Source organism: Ambystoma mexicanum, chromosome 6q (genome assembly GCF_040938575.1).
Source record: "Ambystoma mexicanum isolate Mex_15411 chromosome 6q, UKY_AmexF1_1, whole genome shotgun sequence".
Lineage (NCBI taxonomy): Eukaryota > Metazoa > Chordata > Amphibia > Caudata > Ambystomatidae > Ambystoma > Ambystoma mexicanum.
The window spans coordinates 1548327517-1548346322 of NC_090937.1; the positions used below are offsets into that span (position 1 = coordinate 1548327517).

Genomic DNA, 18806 nt, shown 5'->3' on the forward strand with positions numbered 1-18806 from the left:
ACTGCTGACTGCAGGATTTAACCAGCATAGGGCAAGGTTGCTGATACCCATGTACCAATGTATGATATCTGTAAGCGTCTTGTGGTATACTGTATTGAAAGCGTCTGAGAGGTCGAGTAGAACCAGGAGGCAGGTGTGGCCAACAAGGATGTTGAGGGCGTCATCAACCAGCTGCATGGTTGTTTCCTCCATGCTGCATCTGGGCCTGTACCTGGATTGGTAGGCTTGGAGATTGTTGGTGTCAGTGTTTCTGAAGTTATGCGGCTACCGCTTTCTCAATCTTTCCTAGGAACGGAAGATGGGTGATGGGGTGATAGTTACCTGGGTTGTCGGGATCCAAAGTGGGTTTCATTAGTAAGAGAGTATTTGTCCTGTTTTAAGGGTCGATGGAAAGGCCCCTTGAGTTAGGGAGCTGTTGATGACCTCCAGCTCGGGAAGTAGAGCTTCTGCTGGGATGGTCTTGAGGATGGCTGCTGGGAGGATGTTGTCTGTATATGATGTGGCTTTGAGGGCGGACAGGGTTTCTGCCAGGTCCTCTGTCGAGGGTGTCTTAAATGTCTGTGGATGCAGAGCTGGTGTCTATGTGCTGAGCAAATCTTGCTGATTTTGACATTAAATAAGGTGTTGATGGCAGTGGATTTTTCAATGGAGTTTGGTATGGCAGGGGCGGGTAGCGGATAGATGCAGTGCTTGACTGCTTTGTCAGCTTATGCTATGGTGTTCTGATAGGAGGCCTTGGTTGTGTTGATGAGTTGTTGGCGGGTTGCACAGAGTTCCTTGAGGACCGCCATGTCTGATGCGGTCCTGGTACGGCGTCAGTTTTCCTCTTGTTTTCTGATGATTCTTTTGCTTGTGTGTACTAAGGTGCAGATGGTTTCGGTTTGCAGGTGCGTTGTTTGAGGCGCTTGTTGGTCGGTGGAGGCTGAAAGGGCGGTGTTGAGTGCTTCCAGTAGAGAGTTGCAGTTTGGTTGGGGGTTTTCGGACCATGTAAGGGTAAGGTGGAGGTTGGCAAGGTCTTCTGTGAGGGCTTCCCCTGGGAAGTTCTTGAAAGACCTGAAGGTTTGTCTGATGGGTTTCTGCTGGGAGTGCTTGACTGGGTGGTTTACAGGATGTTGAAAGGCACGGCTAACTGGTCAGACCAGTAAAGCGGGATAGAAGTGCTTGTAGTGGAGGGTAGACAGTGCAGTGATGATTAGGTCGAGGACGTTACCTTTCTCGTGTGTTGCGTCTTTATTTGCTGTGCAAGGTTGAGGGGGTCGCGAAGACCGAGGAGAGCTTCCTTCATCAATTTGTTGGCTTTGTTTCCTGGGAGGTTGAAGTCCCCTAGGAAGACGTTGTTGGTGTGCGTGAAGGACATGGTGGTGACCTGGTCGGTAAAGTCTTCGATGAAGGCATTGTTGGGTTTGGTTGGTCTGTAGAGGAGGTGGAAGGTGACTGTGTCCGTCGGGGAGAGTGGGAAGTGGCAGGAGAGGACTTCAAAGGAGCCAATGTTGTTGACATCCAGTCTGGTCCAGGGCCAAAAAGTCTTGTGGACGATTGCAATGCCTCCATCTGTCTTGTTCGGTCGGTCTCTGTTTTGGATGCTGTAGCTGTTGGGGACAAGGATGTCTAGGATGTGGGTGGAGGTGGGTGTCAGCCAGCTCTCGGTGATGAAGATGGCATCAAGGTTGTGTTAGGTAATGAGATCAGCAATGTCTGTTGCATGGGTGATAGCTGAGCAGACGTTGGTGAGTCTCAAAGTCAGGGTTCTGGTCGGTGAGGAAGTGCTGATGGGCTTCGGCTGATTTTGGTGAGGTTGCTGCATCGCGAAGTCCATTCCTTCGAGGAGGGGCGATGTCGGCGTTGCAAGATGGTGGGGATGGCCTGTCGGAACGGAGGTGGAAAACACGTGTAAGCGCTTGCTTACCTGTTGTCTGAGCAGGGGTTCAGGTACTACGTTGTCCTGGTCCAAACTGATCCAAAAAGGAATTGCCCTTCACTTCAGATGCCTGGGCAAGAGACGTCCTACATCCAAGAGTTAAGAGCAGAAAGAAAGCAGGGCTAAGAAGGTGGGCGGGCTTCGGCCAGGTGACCTAGATCCTCTTGCACCTGCTCAGCAACTGCAAAGGAAAACGGGCTGGAGGGCTGCTTAAGTAGAGAAAATGAGTGGCAAACCAGGAAGGCACAAACAGTTTAAAGTGGTTGACAGGTAGGCCAAGCTTGAGCCAGGTGACCCAGATCCACTTGCACCTGCTCAACAATTGCAAATGAAAAGAGGCTGTATGCCGCAACTATTGCATTTGAGTACAGCTAGGAGGAAAATGCAGCTTGTGGGTGTTGGGTCATTTCCTCACTCACTGACTCCACATGGCATGTTAGTCTGCATGGCTTCTCTACCCACTACCTGTGATCCCTCTGCCCTAAACACACCCGCCATATTAAAATCAAGCTTTCACAAAGCAAAAGTTACTCAGGCACTGATATCGTATGCCCAGGTAATCGCACCATTTTTCAGATGTTGACTTTTTATGGCGAGTTAGTACCATCGTGGCAGTGCCTGGCTTTGCCAATGCTTTTTCTATGCAACTGCTTTTTTTCTTTTTTATGGTCGATGTGTTGAGTCTATCAGTTTCCCCATTTTTTTAAAGATGTTTTAAGCGGTACCAGATCCCCTTGGAGATCCGGTGGATTAGGTTTTCTATAGTGAACAGGTAAGTTCAGATGTTGGGAACCGTACTAATTCCTGTAGCTTAAGGTATCAAATGTAAAGCCAAACTTTGTAATTATCTTGTTTACCATTAACCCTTGGTAACTATTTGCCTAGCGGAAGAACCTGCTCAGATTGTCTTTGGAAAAGCCAAGTAGTGTTAACTACTAATAATTCTTGCTTGCTGAAAATGCACCTACTTACCAGATGGAAGTTTCCAATAGCAATCAGAAGCTTGGTGCTGTCAGCTGCGAAGTGGTATCCGGAGTAGGCAGCCATTCTCTTGGTTGAACCTGTTTGCATATGGCATGCGACTCAGGGCAGGGAAGTAAATATATACAATGGCTCCTAGCATAATACCATTAAGTGAAATGTTTTGTCTTGCATTCGCTTAAGAGCTCTGAAAAACGTGGCAGTACAATAAGAGGAAAAGGTTTTACCTGCAGCTCCCACACCACTGACTATGCTGGCTGAGGCTGATGGGAGTTGTTGGCCAGAACTGCTGTAGAGTAACTGGTTGGCTTCCACTGCTCCCGAGTGTTGTCAGTGAATGATAATGCCTTGATGTCGTAATCCAAATGTGGTTCTCACAATCTTAATGTCTGACTCATCAGGAGATAAGCAAGTCTGATGGATGGTCTTTGGTGGTCTACATAAGGTTCATGAAAGAGATTAATCTTAAGCCATTTAGGAAGCTCCTCCCTACACTAAGAGTGTAGGGGTGATATTTGCAGATGGTATTAACATTGCAAATGCATATTCTTATCAGAAAAGTAAAATGGACAGCTATCATATTTTCCTCACCTGCCAATAGATTGACTAAGCGGAATAAGATCTGACATTTGGCTACATACTCACAAAGTGTTGAGGGCAGCGTAGTACGGACAGTTTTGAAGACTGCATTCTATTTTTATGCTTTTTGTGGAGCCCTCACAAATGCAGAAATGCAAGAAAATCAAAACCAGTTGGGAAGAGAAGCATGTTAGAGTAAGACGTGTTCTACTTTGGTTTTAAAATGTATCACGCTTTTTTTCAGAAAACAAAATGTTTTAAGGCAATGTGTGTAGTAGGAACTACACATGCAGTTTTAAATATGCTAAGCTTGTTTGACTCATGTTTTATCAATTTTAGACTTTGTAATAGCCATTTATATAGTACAAAACTGAGGTGTAACAGTTTTATCACGAGAAGTGACATGCATTTAGTTTTTTTTTTCTTTTTTCATTAGCAACTTCTACGTGAGATGCAGCAGATGGCCAGTCGTCCATTTGCCTCAATCAACGTTGCTTTGGAAATGGATGAGGAGCCACCTGATTTAATTGGAGGAAGCATAAAGGTGGGTGATTATTTCGACTAAATCCATTCTGCAATTTCTCAAATTATGAGTTATTCTGTAATGCATATGAATAACTTTCTAATTGATTCCTGTATTGAGGCGACACGCCCAGTGATCTTGGTTCTGATTTCTACTGTTTGTTTCAGGAACACGCTCGTAGAGCTTGTTTCAATTTTGTTTTTCATCCATTGCCCAACCCTACAAAGGCCTCGGATTTCAAACCGTGCGTGGATTGCAGCCAGCAGATGGTTTTATCGGATCTGTGCCAGATTTGTCATTACTGCTTGGGCGAAGATCGGGACATCCCAATTTGTAGGTCATGCCAGACCATGCACCCGAAGGCCCTCCAGGAAAGAGCAGCAAATATCTTCCCCTAAGACTACCACTGAAGTTGCGCAGACCCATTTGAGGTCACGTGGCACAGAACATCGATCTGAAGAGAGGTTGCCTCCAGGCAAGGAGAAGAAACCGCATCGCAAAGGTGTCTGCTCCCCGAGTAAATCCTCGCACTGGAATTCTTCTTCCTCTTTTAAAAAGTGCTACAGCTCCAGAGAATCACCAGAGAAGGCGTCTCATGTAACCTTTTCTGACTCAATACTCCATCCTGCAGGAACGTGAGCAGTTTTGCCTGCTTGGCATCCTTTGTCAAGGTGCCGGCGGCTTTGGTCTCGGTGCACATGTCTCAGGTGACAATGCAGATGGCCTCTGTGCCAGCGGGACCCACTGTGTCTTCTGGAACTGGCAGGGTAGCCCGCAGGGTAATTGCTTGGGATTACTCTTGCATGCCCATGGGCTGAAGCTTTGGCTAATTTAGGGAAGATCCCCCAGCACCGCCAGACTTCAGCTTCGGGCATTGATGTCTCTGCACTCTTCAATTTAGCAGTCAAGACCCTCCTGTACTACAGGTGGGGGAGATGCCCGCTTGAGCGCCTACCGTTGACAAGGGAACTGGCTAGGAAGCATCATCCTGCCCTCTCATATCTGGATTTCTTGTCCACTCATCTTGAGATCTCAGTGGTACAGGCCGCAATTGGGAACCTGAAGTCACCCACATTTCCTTCTCTTCCGCCTGACAAGGATGTAAGAGGCAGGGCGCCTTTGGGAAGATAGCTTTTGCATTGGGCAGCCTCAGCAGTTGTGTAATGAATTCCTTTTGTACCCTTAAGTACTCTTTTGGTCTGTGGTCCGCAGTGGCGAATGCAACTGATCACATCCCTGGGGGGGAAGAGATGAGGGAGTACTTCCTGTCTATGGTCAATACGGCAGAGAAGTTTCTAGTCAGATTTTGCAATCTGGACTTGACAGAGCTGATTGTGTATGAGAACGGTGGTCAGGTGTCACTCCTGGATGAGGACGTTGTGCTTTGCGCCTGATGTTCAGGCTATGCTTTTGGACGTATCTTTTGATGGATAGAACCGGTTTGTGGCTAACGCAGATTGCTCCCATCAGAGATTACAGTGAGGTCCTTGGGGTCTGGCTGGACAACAATCCTGTGTGCATTCTTGTCATGGGTCAGGATTTTCATCCCTCAGTTTCCCATGTTCGGCACAGATTAGCCCCGGGAAGGCTGAAAGGAAGGTGCTTCCCGAGCGGAAGGGATAAAGATGCCCACAGAGGGCATCTATGTGCAATCTTCTGAAACAAATCCCCTGGGGGGGTAGATGCTCTCCCTGTTCAACTGGGAATGGTCAAAGACTGGGTCCAATGCTTGGGCCCTGCAGGTCAGCCAACGGGGCAATGTTTCCTTTTCGTGCAATATCCCCCAGACCATGGCACTCGCAACAACACCTTGCCTCTGGATCCCATCCTCTTGGAGGTCAGTCCGCTTCTCTCAAAGAGAATGATGGAACTGATACCACACTGGTTGATGCAAGGGATGGTATTCCACCTGTTTTCTGGTGCCATAGTAGGACGGGGGTTTGCGTACTAAACTGTATCTGCGGCTGCTGAGTTTGTTTCTACACAAGGACAAATGCAAGAAAGTTACTCTAGCCAAGATCCTGCAAGCTTTCAATCTACAGGACTGGTTTGTATCGCTGGACTTTTAGGAGGCCTACTTCCATGTGCCTGTTCATCAGAAACATAGGAAGTACCTGAGGTTCATGGTGGGCCAGCATCACTACCAGTTCAAAGGCCTGCCGTTCGGTCTTTTTTCGGTTCCCAGGGTTTTCATCAAGCTGCTTAAAGAGAGAGTGCCATTCATGTCTCTCCCTACCTGGACGACTGGCTCGTCTAAGCACGCTCCCCTGACCTACTGTCAGAGCACCTGCTCTGCACATGCACTCTGTTTAAAAGCTTGGGCTTTTCGCTGAACTTCATATGGTCTCTGGTTTCACCATCCAAGTCCCTCTGATATATCGGAGCGGTATTGAACACTAGCCTGGTCAATGTCCTCCAAACCCATAAACAAGTGCCAGCCTTGGCCTTTTTGCACTTTCAGGCCCTCATGGGGCATGAGATGCTTCAATGGCTTCTCCGTTGCCAATGGTCACAATTGAATGGCCGCATGTCAGACCGCCTGTATGTTTCGACCCATGTGGCTCAAGATCCTGCATGGTGGGATGTGAGGCACATTTTGGTCAACTCTGTGACCAGGGTCTCCGGTGCATTAATTTTCGAATGGAACTTCAAGCTCCTTTATGCATTCTTCACAATCCCTGTCATTCTTCTGGTTCTCACAAGACTGCAAAGGTTCGGGTCCAATCCAAGTTGATTCTGATCCCTCCAGACTAGGACTGAGCAACGAGGACAAGGTATCTGGTTATTTTTAACACATCCATCTGCTCTCCCTGGCACTTCCTGTGTAGGGTGGATCTGCTCACTTAGTTGAATGGGCAATTACTCCATCAAAGCCTCAGAAGCCTGGACATTCTTGCTTTCTTCACTGCTGAGGCTAAGATCTAAGTAGTGTGATTTGTCAGATGTCTTATTGAGTGTTCCCCTTGCTGCTCGTAGACCGGCCATCAAGTCTGGGAATATGTCTGCAGGTAGTATGCATTTTCAGTTTGGTGAAAAGAGAGGTTTGTGCAGTTTTTATTGCCCAGACAGATCTACCAGATTGGCGCTGTGAAGGGTTGACTGGCTGCTATTTTGTGTTTCAAAAGCACCAGAGAGAAAGGCTTTCTTTACTTTATAAATTAAAACTATTGCAGATTCTCAAATTGATAGCGTGTTCTTGCATTCCATCATATTAAGGATTTTCTTTCATTTGTCACACACTCGGTTTCATAGGAACTACATCTCACGACTGTACTATCCCTTTACTGCTATGTAAGCGCCATCCACAGACACCACAGTCCTCAAAAGGACTGGGTCAGACTGTTTTGCGTATTGGAGCTGGAGGCAGGTCACACTATCAGCTTTTCGTCTGCATCTGCCTGTGACGGTAATCCTTTTCTTTTTTTTGTTCATCCAATTCGCTGTAGCTCCATCCTGCCCTGCTTCGATCAGAGCTATGTTGCCTGAGTCTGTTGTATTCCAACGTTTTAAACAATTTAGACAAAAATAGTTAAACTTATACTGTGGAGACTTGGAGAGCGTGACACTCTTCATACTTTCCCACGCAGAACAAGCCCTCTCCTCAAACCGGTCCCCTTGCCCTCCATGCAACTAGTCACAGCACCTCACCCAGAGAGGAGTCTAAAGATATCACTACAGGTACACCAGTAAGGCCCATTACCATTCAGGCTTGAATACAGAGACTCAAGCTTTTAAAATTACACATGCAATGTTACATAACAGATTACCAAATCCCTCTGCCTCTTGGAATGTATACTCCAACAACTATAAATCTACCCTTGCAGCATAAAAGTATTTTAGTCAGTCAAACACAACAGCAATGTAACTATCTCACTTGGCGCTAATTAATCACTGCTCCGGCTCATGTAATCTAGTGGTCCAAAACTTTAGAATACTCCAGACCCACTATTTCGGAGGTAATCCTGGCAGATTCTTATGGAAAAACAAACAAAGGTGGAGGTTCTATGCATCTCCCTTGTTGTGAAATCCTTGGCATTAACTTCATGGATCCCGTTGTTTGGAAAGATTTCTCTTTACTGCACCTATCTTCCATTTTTATGGAACCAGCAACATGTTTTGGTTTTATTTTTTTATCTGACCTGTACTTTTTGAAGCGCAGTGAAGCCTTTAGCTTCACTACACTAGCTTTTGCTCATATGTCTTGGGGAAACTGACATGTCCTTCAGGCTGTCTGTACTGGGAAACATTATTTCCTTTAGTTGTGATGCTGCGTTACTACTTTTGGTTACTTTTGTATCACTTGTGGTAACCTTTTATCATTGTACAATGCAGCGTACAATAGGGTTAATTTTTGTTTTGCCTTAGATTGTGAGGATTTTTGGTTACTCTATGTGTATTAAAAGGATAAGCTGGTGGCAGCAGTGACTTTTTCTCCCTTTTGGGGACTTTTCGTTTTAGCCTTACCACATTTACCGTGTTTGGCTACTAATTGTGGCTACTGGTCGAACATGGCCGTGCCACGAGATTACTTGCTTGTCCTTTTGCCATCTTCATCTTTAGCCTTCTTCCTGGCCTGAGAGTCCATGAAAATCCTTATAAAGACTTATAGTGCCTGGGAAAGCAGAAGCTTTTGGCGAGCTACTGGAGGGCTTTGTGTGTTGGCTGGCAGGAGGTGAGCTAAGATGGTCTGGTCCCAATCCACAAACTGGTTGCAATGTGCCTGAGTGGTATGCATGAGTGTTCCTGCCAGTGGTCCTGATTGGACCACTGCTGGGGTGTGTGTGGGCTAGTCCTGCTATGGGCTAGTGGGAGTTTCGGCTCTTGCCTGGCTTTTAGGATAACAGGACCCCTGCACCCATTTTTCAGAGATTCTGGAGAAACCTGAAGGAGCCAAGAATCCTCTCCAGCTGTGAGACCCGCAAATAAACCTGAGACCTGGCTGAAGGAGGCCTGGCGACCAACTTCTGCAGCTGTCCTGGAAGAGGAGCCCTGTCTTGCTCTTGATCTTTAGCAGTCCTGCGAAGGAGCTGCGACTTGGAGTGGAGTGACCATCCATTCCCGGCGTCTGCTCGGAACCATGCCAAAGGAAGCCTTTGGAAGTGCCCTGGAACCGTTCTGTGGCTGACCTGCTTTGAATTTGGGTGATCGTGCTGCCTGTGTCACCGTTCCGAGCGACCGTTCAGCTGGTCCTACGAGACTGGCCTCTATGGAATTTCAGCTTCCTGGTATCGAGAGGACCCTAAGAAAGGAGGGAAAATCAGACCGTGGCTGCTGAGTCCCTTTGCTTTGCCGTGCTGCGGTGACTCCTGTCGAAATCACTTACCTGAACGAGTCCAGACCTGAGAGGGTTCCTATAGCGTGTTTTGTTGCAATCTTTCATCAAGAGTCCTTGCAACAGTGAAAGCCACCAATCAGAGATCAGCTAGAACCTTCAACCCTTGTGAATGAAAGACTGCGACTTTTGGTGGGAAAACAACATCTGAACCTCTTACTTTGTCCTGCCAAGTCTGGGGAAGAAGTAGAGTATGGGGGTAAGTTACAGACCTTCTTACCTACCTCTATACTCAAATTATAAGGCAATGGGCTTATAATAAACCTTTATTCTAACAATTATGGCTTTGCTATAGCTTGCTTGCACAAGATCTATGCAAGTTGGGGCTACTTTTGGTAGTTCATTTTACTTTTACCATAACCCTAAGAATCCTTTACCGGACCCCAGAGACCATACCTGCATTTTTTCCTTTTCCATTTCCATTTTGTAAGATAGTGTGTGCTCTAGAAAGTTACAAAATGTAAATGTAGTCAATTTCACATCACTGCTCTTGGAAAAAGTAGTTTCACCAAAAGAAGGTATTTAAGCCTTTGGGAAATCTAAAAGACTTCCCTGTGCCACTGCACTGAAGGTGCTTTGTGTCACAATGTAAAGAGGATGCCTATAGAGTTGGCAGACTCGAAAGCCAACAAGAATACAGAGTCCAAATCACAGAAAAATACAAGCGAGAGTGAGAAAAGGGTCTCACTCTCTCCAGGTTAGAAATTAAAAGTCCTAAAGTCCAGCAAAAGTGATGGAGTTCTCTAAGGTAGAAGGGAATTAGCACTTTTCTGAGAATTCTCCCTAACACTGGTAGTCATTTTTCAAAGTGTGTTTTGGTCAATAAATAACTGTATTTGTATACATCCTGTCTAAGTGTAATCTGTGATTCCCATTGTGTGACCTCATTGTAGACCCCTTACAAGCTCTCCACCTCTGAAGAACTTACCCTAGACCGCCTATCACTGCTACCTGAACTGGTTTGACTACAGCTCCTCATAGTGATCCCTGTCACAATGTAGGTTGGCCTCCTATACATCTATCCACCAGGCTAGAGTATAGAAAATCAGTGTTAACACCTGCCTCTTGAACACTGCAGATTCTTATTATCTACTGCCCTCCACATTGTGACTCTGGCTTTGCACTGTGTTACAGAACTAATTTGGATCTGTTCTTTTTATTTTAAACACTTTATCATTTAAAAACATCATATTGAATATAATTTCAGAAGCAGTTAGCCTATTTTACAGGGAATCGAGTGATAGCCTTGCAAGAACTTATAATAAGAATTGTATATTCTCTCCCTCTGGTAACACTTGGAGACTTTAATTTAGACTTCACTGATGCTAGTGACATACACGGTCAACACATTTTCTCCTGGCTAATGAACATCTGCTTTCTCTTCCTCAATATTTCTCTGACCTATAAAAAAGATTGCACCCTTGACTGGATCATCACATGGAATATTAAGCCAACTACTTGATGTGTACTACCTATTGACTGGTCTGACCATGCAGCATTTATTTTCTAGCTTCCATTCCCACAACATGCTCAGCCTGTCACTCTGCCATTTTCCACCATTATCTATCGCAACAAGCAGAAATTGAACACTGCAACTTTTGACTCTATCTTCAAAAGCTAGAGATTAGATAATAACTAAAGCGAAGGACTTAGCCTCTTTATACACCTCCATGGTCACTGAGATCATTAATTCTGTTTAACCGATAAAATCAAAAACTATCAAGACCAGGTATGTCGGTAACAAACTAGATTGTCTCAAGATTTGTTTATTTTTTTGTGTGCATCTAGTCAAAATTATACTTTTTACACATTTACGTCAACATCAATACAAACAATGCTTTTCTAAAATCAATTTCTACAAAATCATGACTCATCTTAATAAATTTGCTTATTCATCAATCAGTTTTCCGTATTGCTGATAGTTTTATAAAAATGTAATTCATTAAGTAGCTTTAGTAACCACAGAGATGAGAAGATTTGCTTCCACACGGATAATCTTAGCCAGAATTCTTGAGTATTAAGCCAATCAGTATGATGTACAAAACATGCAAAATATCTGAATATTAGATCCTCTGTAAATTTACAAGTGCTCCAAAGATGTTGAATGTCTTGGGGACATCATTTTCTGCACAGATCACAAAATCCCTCCCTTGGTTCTGATTTTGACCAGATTCTTTGAGTTTCCTTGGTTTTAAACAAATTTAATCGAAAACGCAAGATCTCTGCCATATTGGATTAGGAAATCTTCTTATATAAGCTAACGCATATTTTCTGTGTTTCTCACAAACAGTGACATTTTTGAAACACTTCAGGTCACAGAACAAAGCCCTGGTAGAGATCCAGTCCATTCTCATCAGTGAGCATTTAACCTTGTCTGGAGTTTCAACCTGCATTTCCTTTGTAACTCCAGCATGTCGAATTTTCTTTGCATCCTGTTTCAGGGTCATCAATTAGTCACTCCTTTCCGAGCCCATAACATCCATTATGTCTTCATACAAAGAGTGCTTACAACGGGCCACTATTCATCTATATAGACACACTATTTTTCAATCGAAGTGAGCCTGTAGGGATTGGAGCCAACGTTCATATCTCATACATGCAATTGGCAAGGACCGGGGCAGACAAAGTGCTTTCTTCCACAAACATCCTTGAATAAGAGCCCAGTTGAATTTACGTGCACTACAATTCATTTCTGACCATAAAGAATCGCCAGGACAACCTTCCCCTTGTAAAATGTTGTTAGTGGGAGGAGAGAGAATCTACAAAATGTATTCCTCAGCTTTTTTTAGCTGACTAATAAATTGTGTTGTTTTTACACTTCATCTCAGAAGCTAGATCTTGTATGGATTGAGAAGTTCTCAACTGAAATCCCAGGTATTTAACTTTTTACAACTGGTAATATGGGCATGCCCACCATCCATGTAAATCTGATAATTTTTTTTGTTCATGCGCTTCCCAAATATTACGTTAGATTTATAAGGATTGATTACCAACTCATTCTCATAAGAATATCTCTCCATGGCCGAAAAAAAGATGTTGGAGGCCAATGGGCGCGTGATCGACCAGCACTAGATCATCCACATAGGCTGAAAATAAATGGCATATTTTCCTTATGTTTGGGCAGGCTAAGATGTAATTGATCAGGAACTCGGCGAGATCTGCCAAATACAAGTAGAAGAAACGGGGCAAGAAGGCACCCCTGTCTCACAACTCTTTCTTTTGCAATATCGGGAAGATAAATCCCCTGTCGTATGAAGTATCAATTGAATTTTCATTTTCTCATGTAAAGCTATAATAATTGCTAAGAGTCCTTCAGGGATTCACCAACATTTTAGCTTGAGCTATAGTTTGCCACTGTTGACCAAATAAAAAACTTTTGATGGGTCAATAATGGCCATATAGATGGATTTTGTCTAGGCATTGTCACTTTTTCCCTTGGTGATATTCAGAACAAGGCCATTTAATGTGATAGACAGCCCTTTGCAGAATCCAATTTGTAACTTTGATAAGATTCCTTTATACTCCACCCATTTCTATAATTCCTAGAGAACAATTCCTGAAAATATCTTGCTATCGCAGTCCAGAACGGCGATAGGGCGATAGTTGACAGGCTCAGCCCCATCTCCCTTCTTGTAGATTGGAATAATAATCGCCCGTCTGCAAGAATCAGGTAGCCTTTGGATAAGAATAATGTTCTTGAATAGGCCAAACACGATCAACGACCAACTAGTAACATCAGACTATAGGATCATATTAGTGAGTCCTTTAGCACCCCTCCATCTCGAGGAATTGATGATTAGTCTTTCAACTTTGTCCCCACCTATATGACGCTCCCACCGTACCTTATTCGATACGACCGCAGCCTCGAATACTAATTGATTCGGTACCTCGCTGAAATACTTTAACCAAACTTTTCAGGTATTATGGTCGATTGCTGGACTCCTTGTGAGAGTGTCTGGTTGTTGACAATTGCCCAAAAATTCTAAGCATGCCTACATAACACTGTATCTAACATAAGTTGTTCATCCTGAGTATTGCGCATGAACCTATGTTCACGCGACCAGGTGCTGTATTTATTACAGAGCTATCTTATTTTGGAAGAATCTGCTCTGTGTGAGGTCCAGGGATTTGAGGGCGCGTATGCTCTTATTATGCTGTTTCTCCAGCATTGGATCTTTCATGGATTCACATGCTTAGAATATTCCCCGTCGTCAGACTGGGACCCCTCGGTACACATATATAGCCTTTTCCTATAGGAAAACTTCCGACACTTTTGTGTCCTATCTACGTCCTTTTAGGGCCCGCCTACGCATGCTCCGCAGGCCGTCCCAGTATAAGAGGCCCGCCCCTGCGGTTCCCCTTCAGATTTCAACCGTCTCCAAAGTAGTGGGATCTCCTCGTGTTGTCTTACTAATTTGTACTAGGTTGCCTTATTGTCCTCTGTATCAGGAAAAGCGCTATTCCGTCCATGCGCGACGTGCGGCTTGAAAAAGGTTTACGAGGGGGACGGACATATGGATTGTATATATTGCCTCCACCGTCACCATTCGGCGGATGCCTGCAACATATGCAAGGGTTTTTCTCAAAAAACCCTCAAAGACCGGAACCGACGCCTGGTGGCATGGCTGAATGAGGGTGCGGGGGCATACCCCCCCCTCGGCGGTAGGCTCCACACAGTCGGCGAAAACATCACGCCGCGCGGCCTCGTCGGAACCACCGGCGAAGAAATCTAGATCGTCGGAAAAAGAGTCGTCTGGAACTCACTCCACTAAAGACTCCTCGTCAAAGAAATCATCCTCATCAAAAAAGCATGAGAAGGAAAGGAAATCCTCCTCTGGCGATCATCACAGATCGACCACGAGTCGAGAGTCGAGTAAAAGCGGGCACAGTGTGGAGAAGGCGGGACCGCCAAAACCACCTGCGAAGCCTGCGTCGTCGACGGCGATCCAGTCACCGGCCGCCTTCCCGCCACTAGCGCAAGGGGCATCCTCCGTCCCGTCGACAATGGCGTCGACGAGAGCCTTGTCGACGGGGGTCCTACAGGAGGCCTGGAGTCTTCGACCCTACCCCCCCAGAGGCTCTGCTACAAGAGCAGGCTATGTTGCTGTCCTCGGAGGACGAGAGCGAGAGAGTGGCTGGCCCAGCAGACCTAGGGCTACGAGCGGCTGACAAGTCGTCGACGAGGGCATCCGTTACACCGGTATCTGCCCCTCTCCTCAATCCTCAATCGGTTTTGTAGTTGCATATTCTGTCCTCGCTTCAGTCCTTGCTACGGTCGTTGGACCAGCGACTTCCCCAGGCCAGCCTGCCAGTCACCCGTCGACGAGCCGGGCCCGTCCCGTCAACCGCCGCACCCACGCAAGCCAATCTCAACACTGGCGCAGGAGGAAGGTGAGCTGCCAGATTCGGAGTCTGACAGGGGAGCCATGTCAGAGGTCTCTTTATCCCCCTCCAGGGACCCTACCTGGGAGTCAGAGGCGGAGTTAGAAAACCCCAGAAGCCCAGCTCACCCGTCCCCTCCGGACGACATTGCGTCATTCCATTCGATGATGGAGAAGGCATGCAAAGAATTTGGTCTGTCCCAGGAAGAACATAAAAAGGACTGTTTTTTTGTTCGACCACATGGGCAAGAGGAGGAGGTCGGTGTTCTTGATACCGATACTTGACCATGTATGGAAAGAGGGGTTGCAGACAATGAGACACCCATTCTCAGAACCAGCAGTGAAAGGACGCCTAGAAAAAAAGTTTAAGGCTCCAGAGTCTACCCCCAAGTGTTTATCCTCTCAACCAACACCAGACTCAGTGGTGTCGGCGGCGGCAGCGAGGAAGGCAAAGGCACAGCACAAGTGCACGACTCCACCCGAGAACGAAGCGAGACGCCAAGATGCCTTTGGCAAGACAGTGCTCTCCGTGGGAGCGACCACAGTAAAGGCCGCAAACTCTCTGGCAATTGTGGCCAGATACGATAGGGAGATGTGGCACAGGCTGGCTCCGCTGCTTGATCATCTTCCAGAAGCACAGAGGAAGGCGGCGATGCTACTGGTCCGAGAGGGTGAGGAAGCCTCAAATCACGCAATAAACATCGCGGTGGATCTTGCTGAGTCTGGCTTCAAGCAAGTGAACAATGGGGTCGTATTACGTCGACAGTCATGGCTGAAGTGTACCTACTTCAGACCAGAAGTACAATACAAGGTCTTAGCTATGCCCTTTGAGGGAGACCTTCTTTTCGGTGAGAAGGTGGACGAGGCCCTAAAAGGGATGAAAGAAGATTCGGACACGGCACGTTCTTTGGGTGCCCTCCAGAGTGGCAGAAGCTACAAGTCTTTTCGCCCCTTTAGAGGGGCTTCAGGTAATTCAAGGTTCTCTTCTGGAGACCGATCCTTTGCCAGATCGGCTTACCCCTCCAGGGATACCGACGTGCCTCACAATCGGCTAACCGTCGACGAAACTTCCACTCTTCCAGAAAACGACCATCATACCCATCGTCGGTGAGAGACAAGCAAACTAAAGATCAGCAGTGACGTTCCACAACCCGTTCTGGGGGGAAGAGTTTCAGCATATGTCGACGAATGGGAAAGGATAACGACGGACCAATGGGTGTTAGACACTATAAGACACGGACACTCTCTTCAATTCAAACACAGCCCTCTGCAAATTCCACCTGCGTTCACCGCTCAATCCCATATGAAGGCACTGCAACAAGAGGTTACACTCATGTTAGCGAAGGGAGTGATAGAATTAGTTCCAACATCACAGAGAGGCCAAGGAGTCTACTCAAGATATTTCGTCGTAAAAAAGCAGAACGGCAAATGGCGTTCCATTCTAGACTTATGCGATCTCAACAAGTCCTTAAAGAGCCTGAAATTCAAGATGCTCACTCTGCAGGAAGTGATCCGTGCAGTTCAAAAGGGAGATTTCCTGGCGTCCTTGGATTTACAGGACGCGTATTTCCATATTCCAATGCGTCGGAAACACAGGAAATTCCTACTTTTTGTAATAGGGCGAACCCACTACCAATTCACGGTTCTTCCTTTCGGGCTCAAAACCTCCCCCAGAACGTTCACAAAATGCCTGGCTCCAGTGGCTGCCTGGCTAAGGAAGCAAAGCCACCATGTATACCCATACCTCGACGACTGGCTGGTAAGGTGATCCTCCCCAGCGTCGACCAACACAAGTCTGCAAGCCACCATGCAGCTTCTACAACGGCTAGGTTTCGCCATAAACTTCGAGAAATCCTCTCTGCGGCCATCGAGAACGCTGGTATTCTTGGGGGCACAGTTCGAGACTCAGCTAGGGTTGGTGAAACCTTCTCTCGACCGGACCTCGAGACTCATTCAACAGGCGGCCCGGCTACGGCGAAACACCAGGATCTCAGTGAGAAAGTATGTTTCGGTCTTAGGGGCCATGGCATCCTGCATCCATCTGGTGAGAAACTGTCGACTTTTCATGAGGCCAGTCCAAGAATTCCTCGCAGACCGATGGACACAGGCTCAGGGATCGTGGTCGGACAGGATAACCGTCGACGACGACAAGCTACTTCGGACCCTTCAGTGGTGGCAGAGTTCCCACAATCCCACAATCTGAACAAAGGTGTGCCGGAGTTCCAGAGCACCACAGTTACGGATGCATCCCTAACCGGATGGGGAGCGCACATGGGTGCTCCCCAAACGCAAGGTCGCTGGTCTCCAACGGAGTCACTCCTACACATAAACGTACTGGAACTCAGAGCGGTACGATGGGCCTTGAAGGCGTTCCTACCACACATCAAGAGGTCGCGAGTGCGAATAATGACCGACAATACAACAGCCATGTTTTATCTGAGGAAACAAGGAGGGACACGATCAAGGACTCTCTCCATAGAAGCCCAGAAAACATGGCATTGGGCATCGAAGCACGAAATCTCCCTCGTGGCTCATCACCTTCCAGGAGTGAGGAACTGCCAAGCCGACTCCCTCAGCAGAAACATGGCCCAGATACACGAGTGGGAAATGGACACGGGTCACTTGAAGAAAGTGTTCGAGAAATGCGGCCACCCCCCTCTGGACGCCTTCGCGACCAAAGAAAACAAGAAATGCGAGAAATTTGCAAGCAGGTGGCCCCAAGAGGGTTCAGTGGGGGAGGCGTTCTCCTTCCCATGGACGGACATGTTCCTCTATGCTTTTCCCCCGTTTCCCCTCATACGGAAAACAATACAGTGGATACGCAGATACAATTGCCGGGTGATTCTAGTGACACCATTCTAGCCGAGGCAACCGTGGTTCTCAGACCTCCTCCATCTATCGCTGGAACATCCCATAGCGTTTCCGAAAGTCCCGTACCTTCTATCCCGGGAAAGAGGCACGGTGTGGCATCACGACCCAGACAGTCTCAACCTTACGTCCTGGCTCCTGACTTCTCGGAATTCGGGGCTTTAGACATTTCAGAGGAGTGCCAAGAAATTCTACAGGCGGCTAGAGCCCCTTCCACTAACAAATCCTACTCCTATAAGTGGCAGAGATTCTGTGAATGGTGTAGAAAACAGTGGGACCTACAACCATTGTTGGTGACGCCGGAACAAGTTCTACCTTACCTGCTCCTCTTAGCAAAAAAGGGATTGTCCCCCTCATCGATAAAGGTACACCTGGCAGCCATCTCGAGGTTCACAAGGAAGAGGCAGTCGTCTCCTCTATTCAGTGACAGACTGGTGAAACACTTCATGCGGGGTTTATTTCGAGCTTTTCCCCCGGTGAAACGTTTTCCCCCGGCGTGGAGCCTCAACACAGCGTTGGCAGGCTTGATGAAACCGCCTTTCGAGCCTATGGCCACGTCCGACATGAAATTCATTTCGTGGAAGTTGGCATTCCTGATAGCTATCACATCAGCCAGACGTAACTCGGAACTACAAGCGCTGGTCGTGGACCCGCCCTACCTAAGATTCTTTAAGGACAAGGTAGTCCTGGCAACTAACCTTACTTTCGTCCCTAAGGTTCCGACGATATATCACAAACACTCATCCGTGGTTCTGCCTACTTTCTTCGCCACTCCATCGTCGGCAGCAGAAAGTACTCTTCATACCCTGGACGTTAAGAGGGCTCTGAAATTATACCTACATCGCACACAAGACATCAGGGCTACTCGGCAACTGTTCGCCGCATATGGTCCGTCGACGAGAGGTAAAGCAATCTCGAAACAGGGATTGGCCAGATGGGTCTCGTCGCCGATTGCCTTTTGTCACTCTAAGGCCGGAAGGCCACTGCAAAGACATCCTAGAGCCCATTCTACAAGGTCGATGTCATCCTCAACAGCGTTATGGGCCGGAATTCCGCTGATGGACATATGCCAAGCTGCGGCATGGTCAGTGCCCCACACGTTTACCCGCCACTACTGCCTTGCCAGGCAGCATGCGGATGAGGTGCAGATGGGAAGAGCTGTCCTGCGCCATCTGTTTCAGTAAGGTAAGCTCCACGTTGTGGAGAGTGTGTTTTCTACCTTTG

The 18806-nt window shown here is 46.9% G+C and overlaps 1 protein-coding gene across 2 annotated transcripts in view; it reads left to right on the top strand.

The window, feature by feature from the left end:
* Positions 1-18806, top strand: part of ATRN (attractin) — a 1434670-nt gene that overhangs the window by 1210583 nt on the left and 205281 nt on the right. For both annotated transcript variants that reach the window (XM_069632253.1, XM_069632252.1), the window contains exon 27: positions 3915-4022. In XM_069632253.1, coding sequence (XP_069488354.1) covers positions 3915-4022 — 108 coding nt within the window. The remainder of the gene's footprint in view (positions 1-3914; positions 4023-18806) is intronic.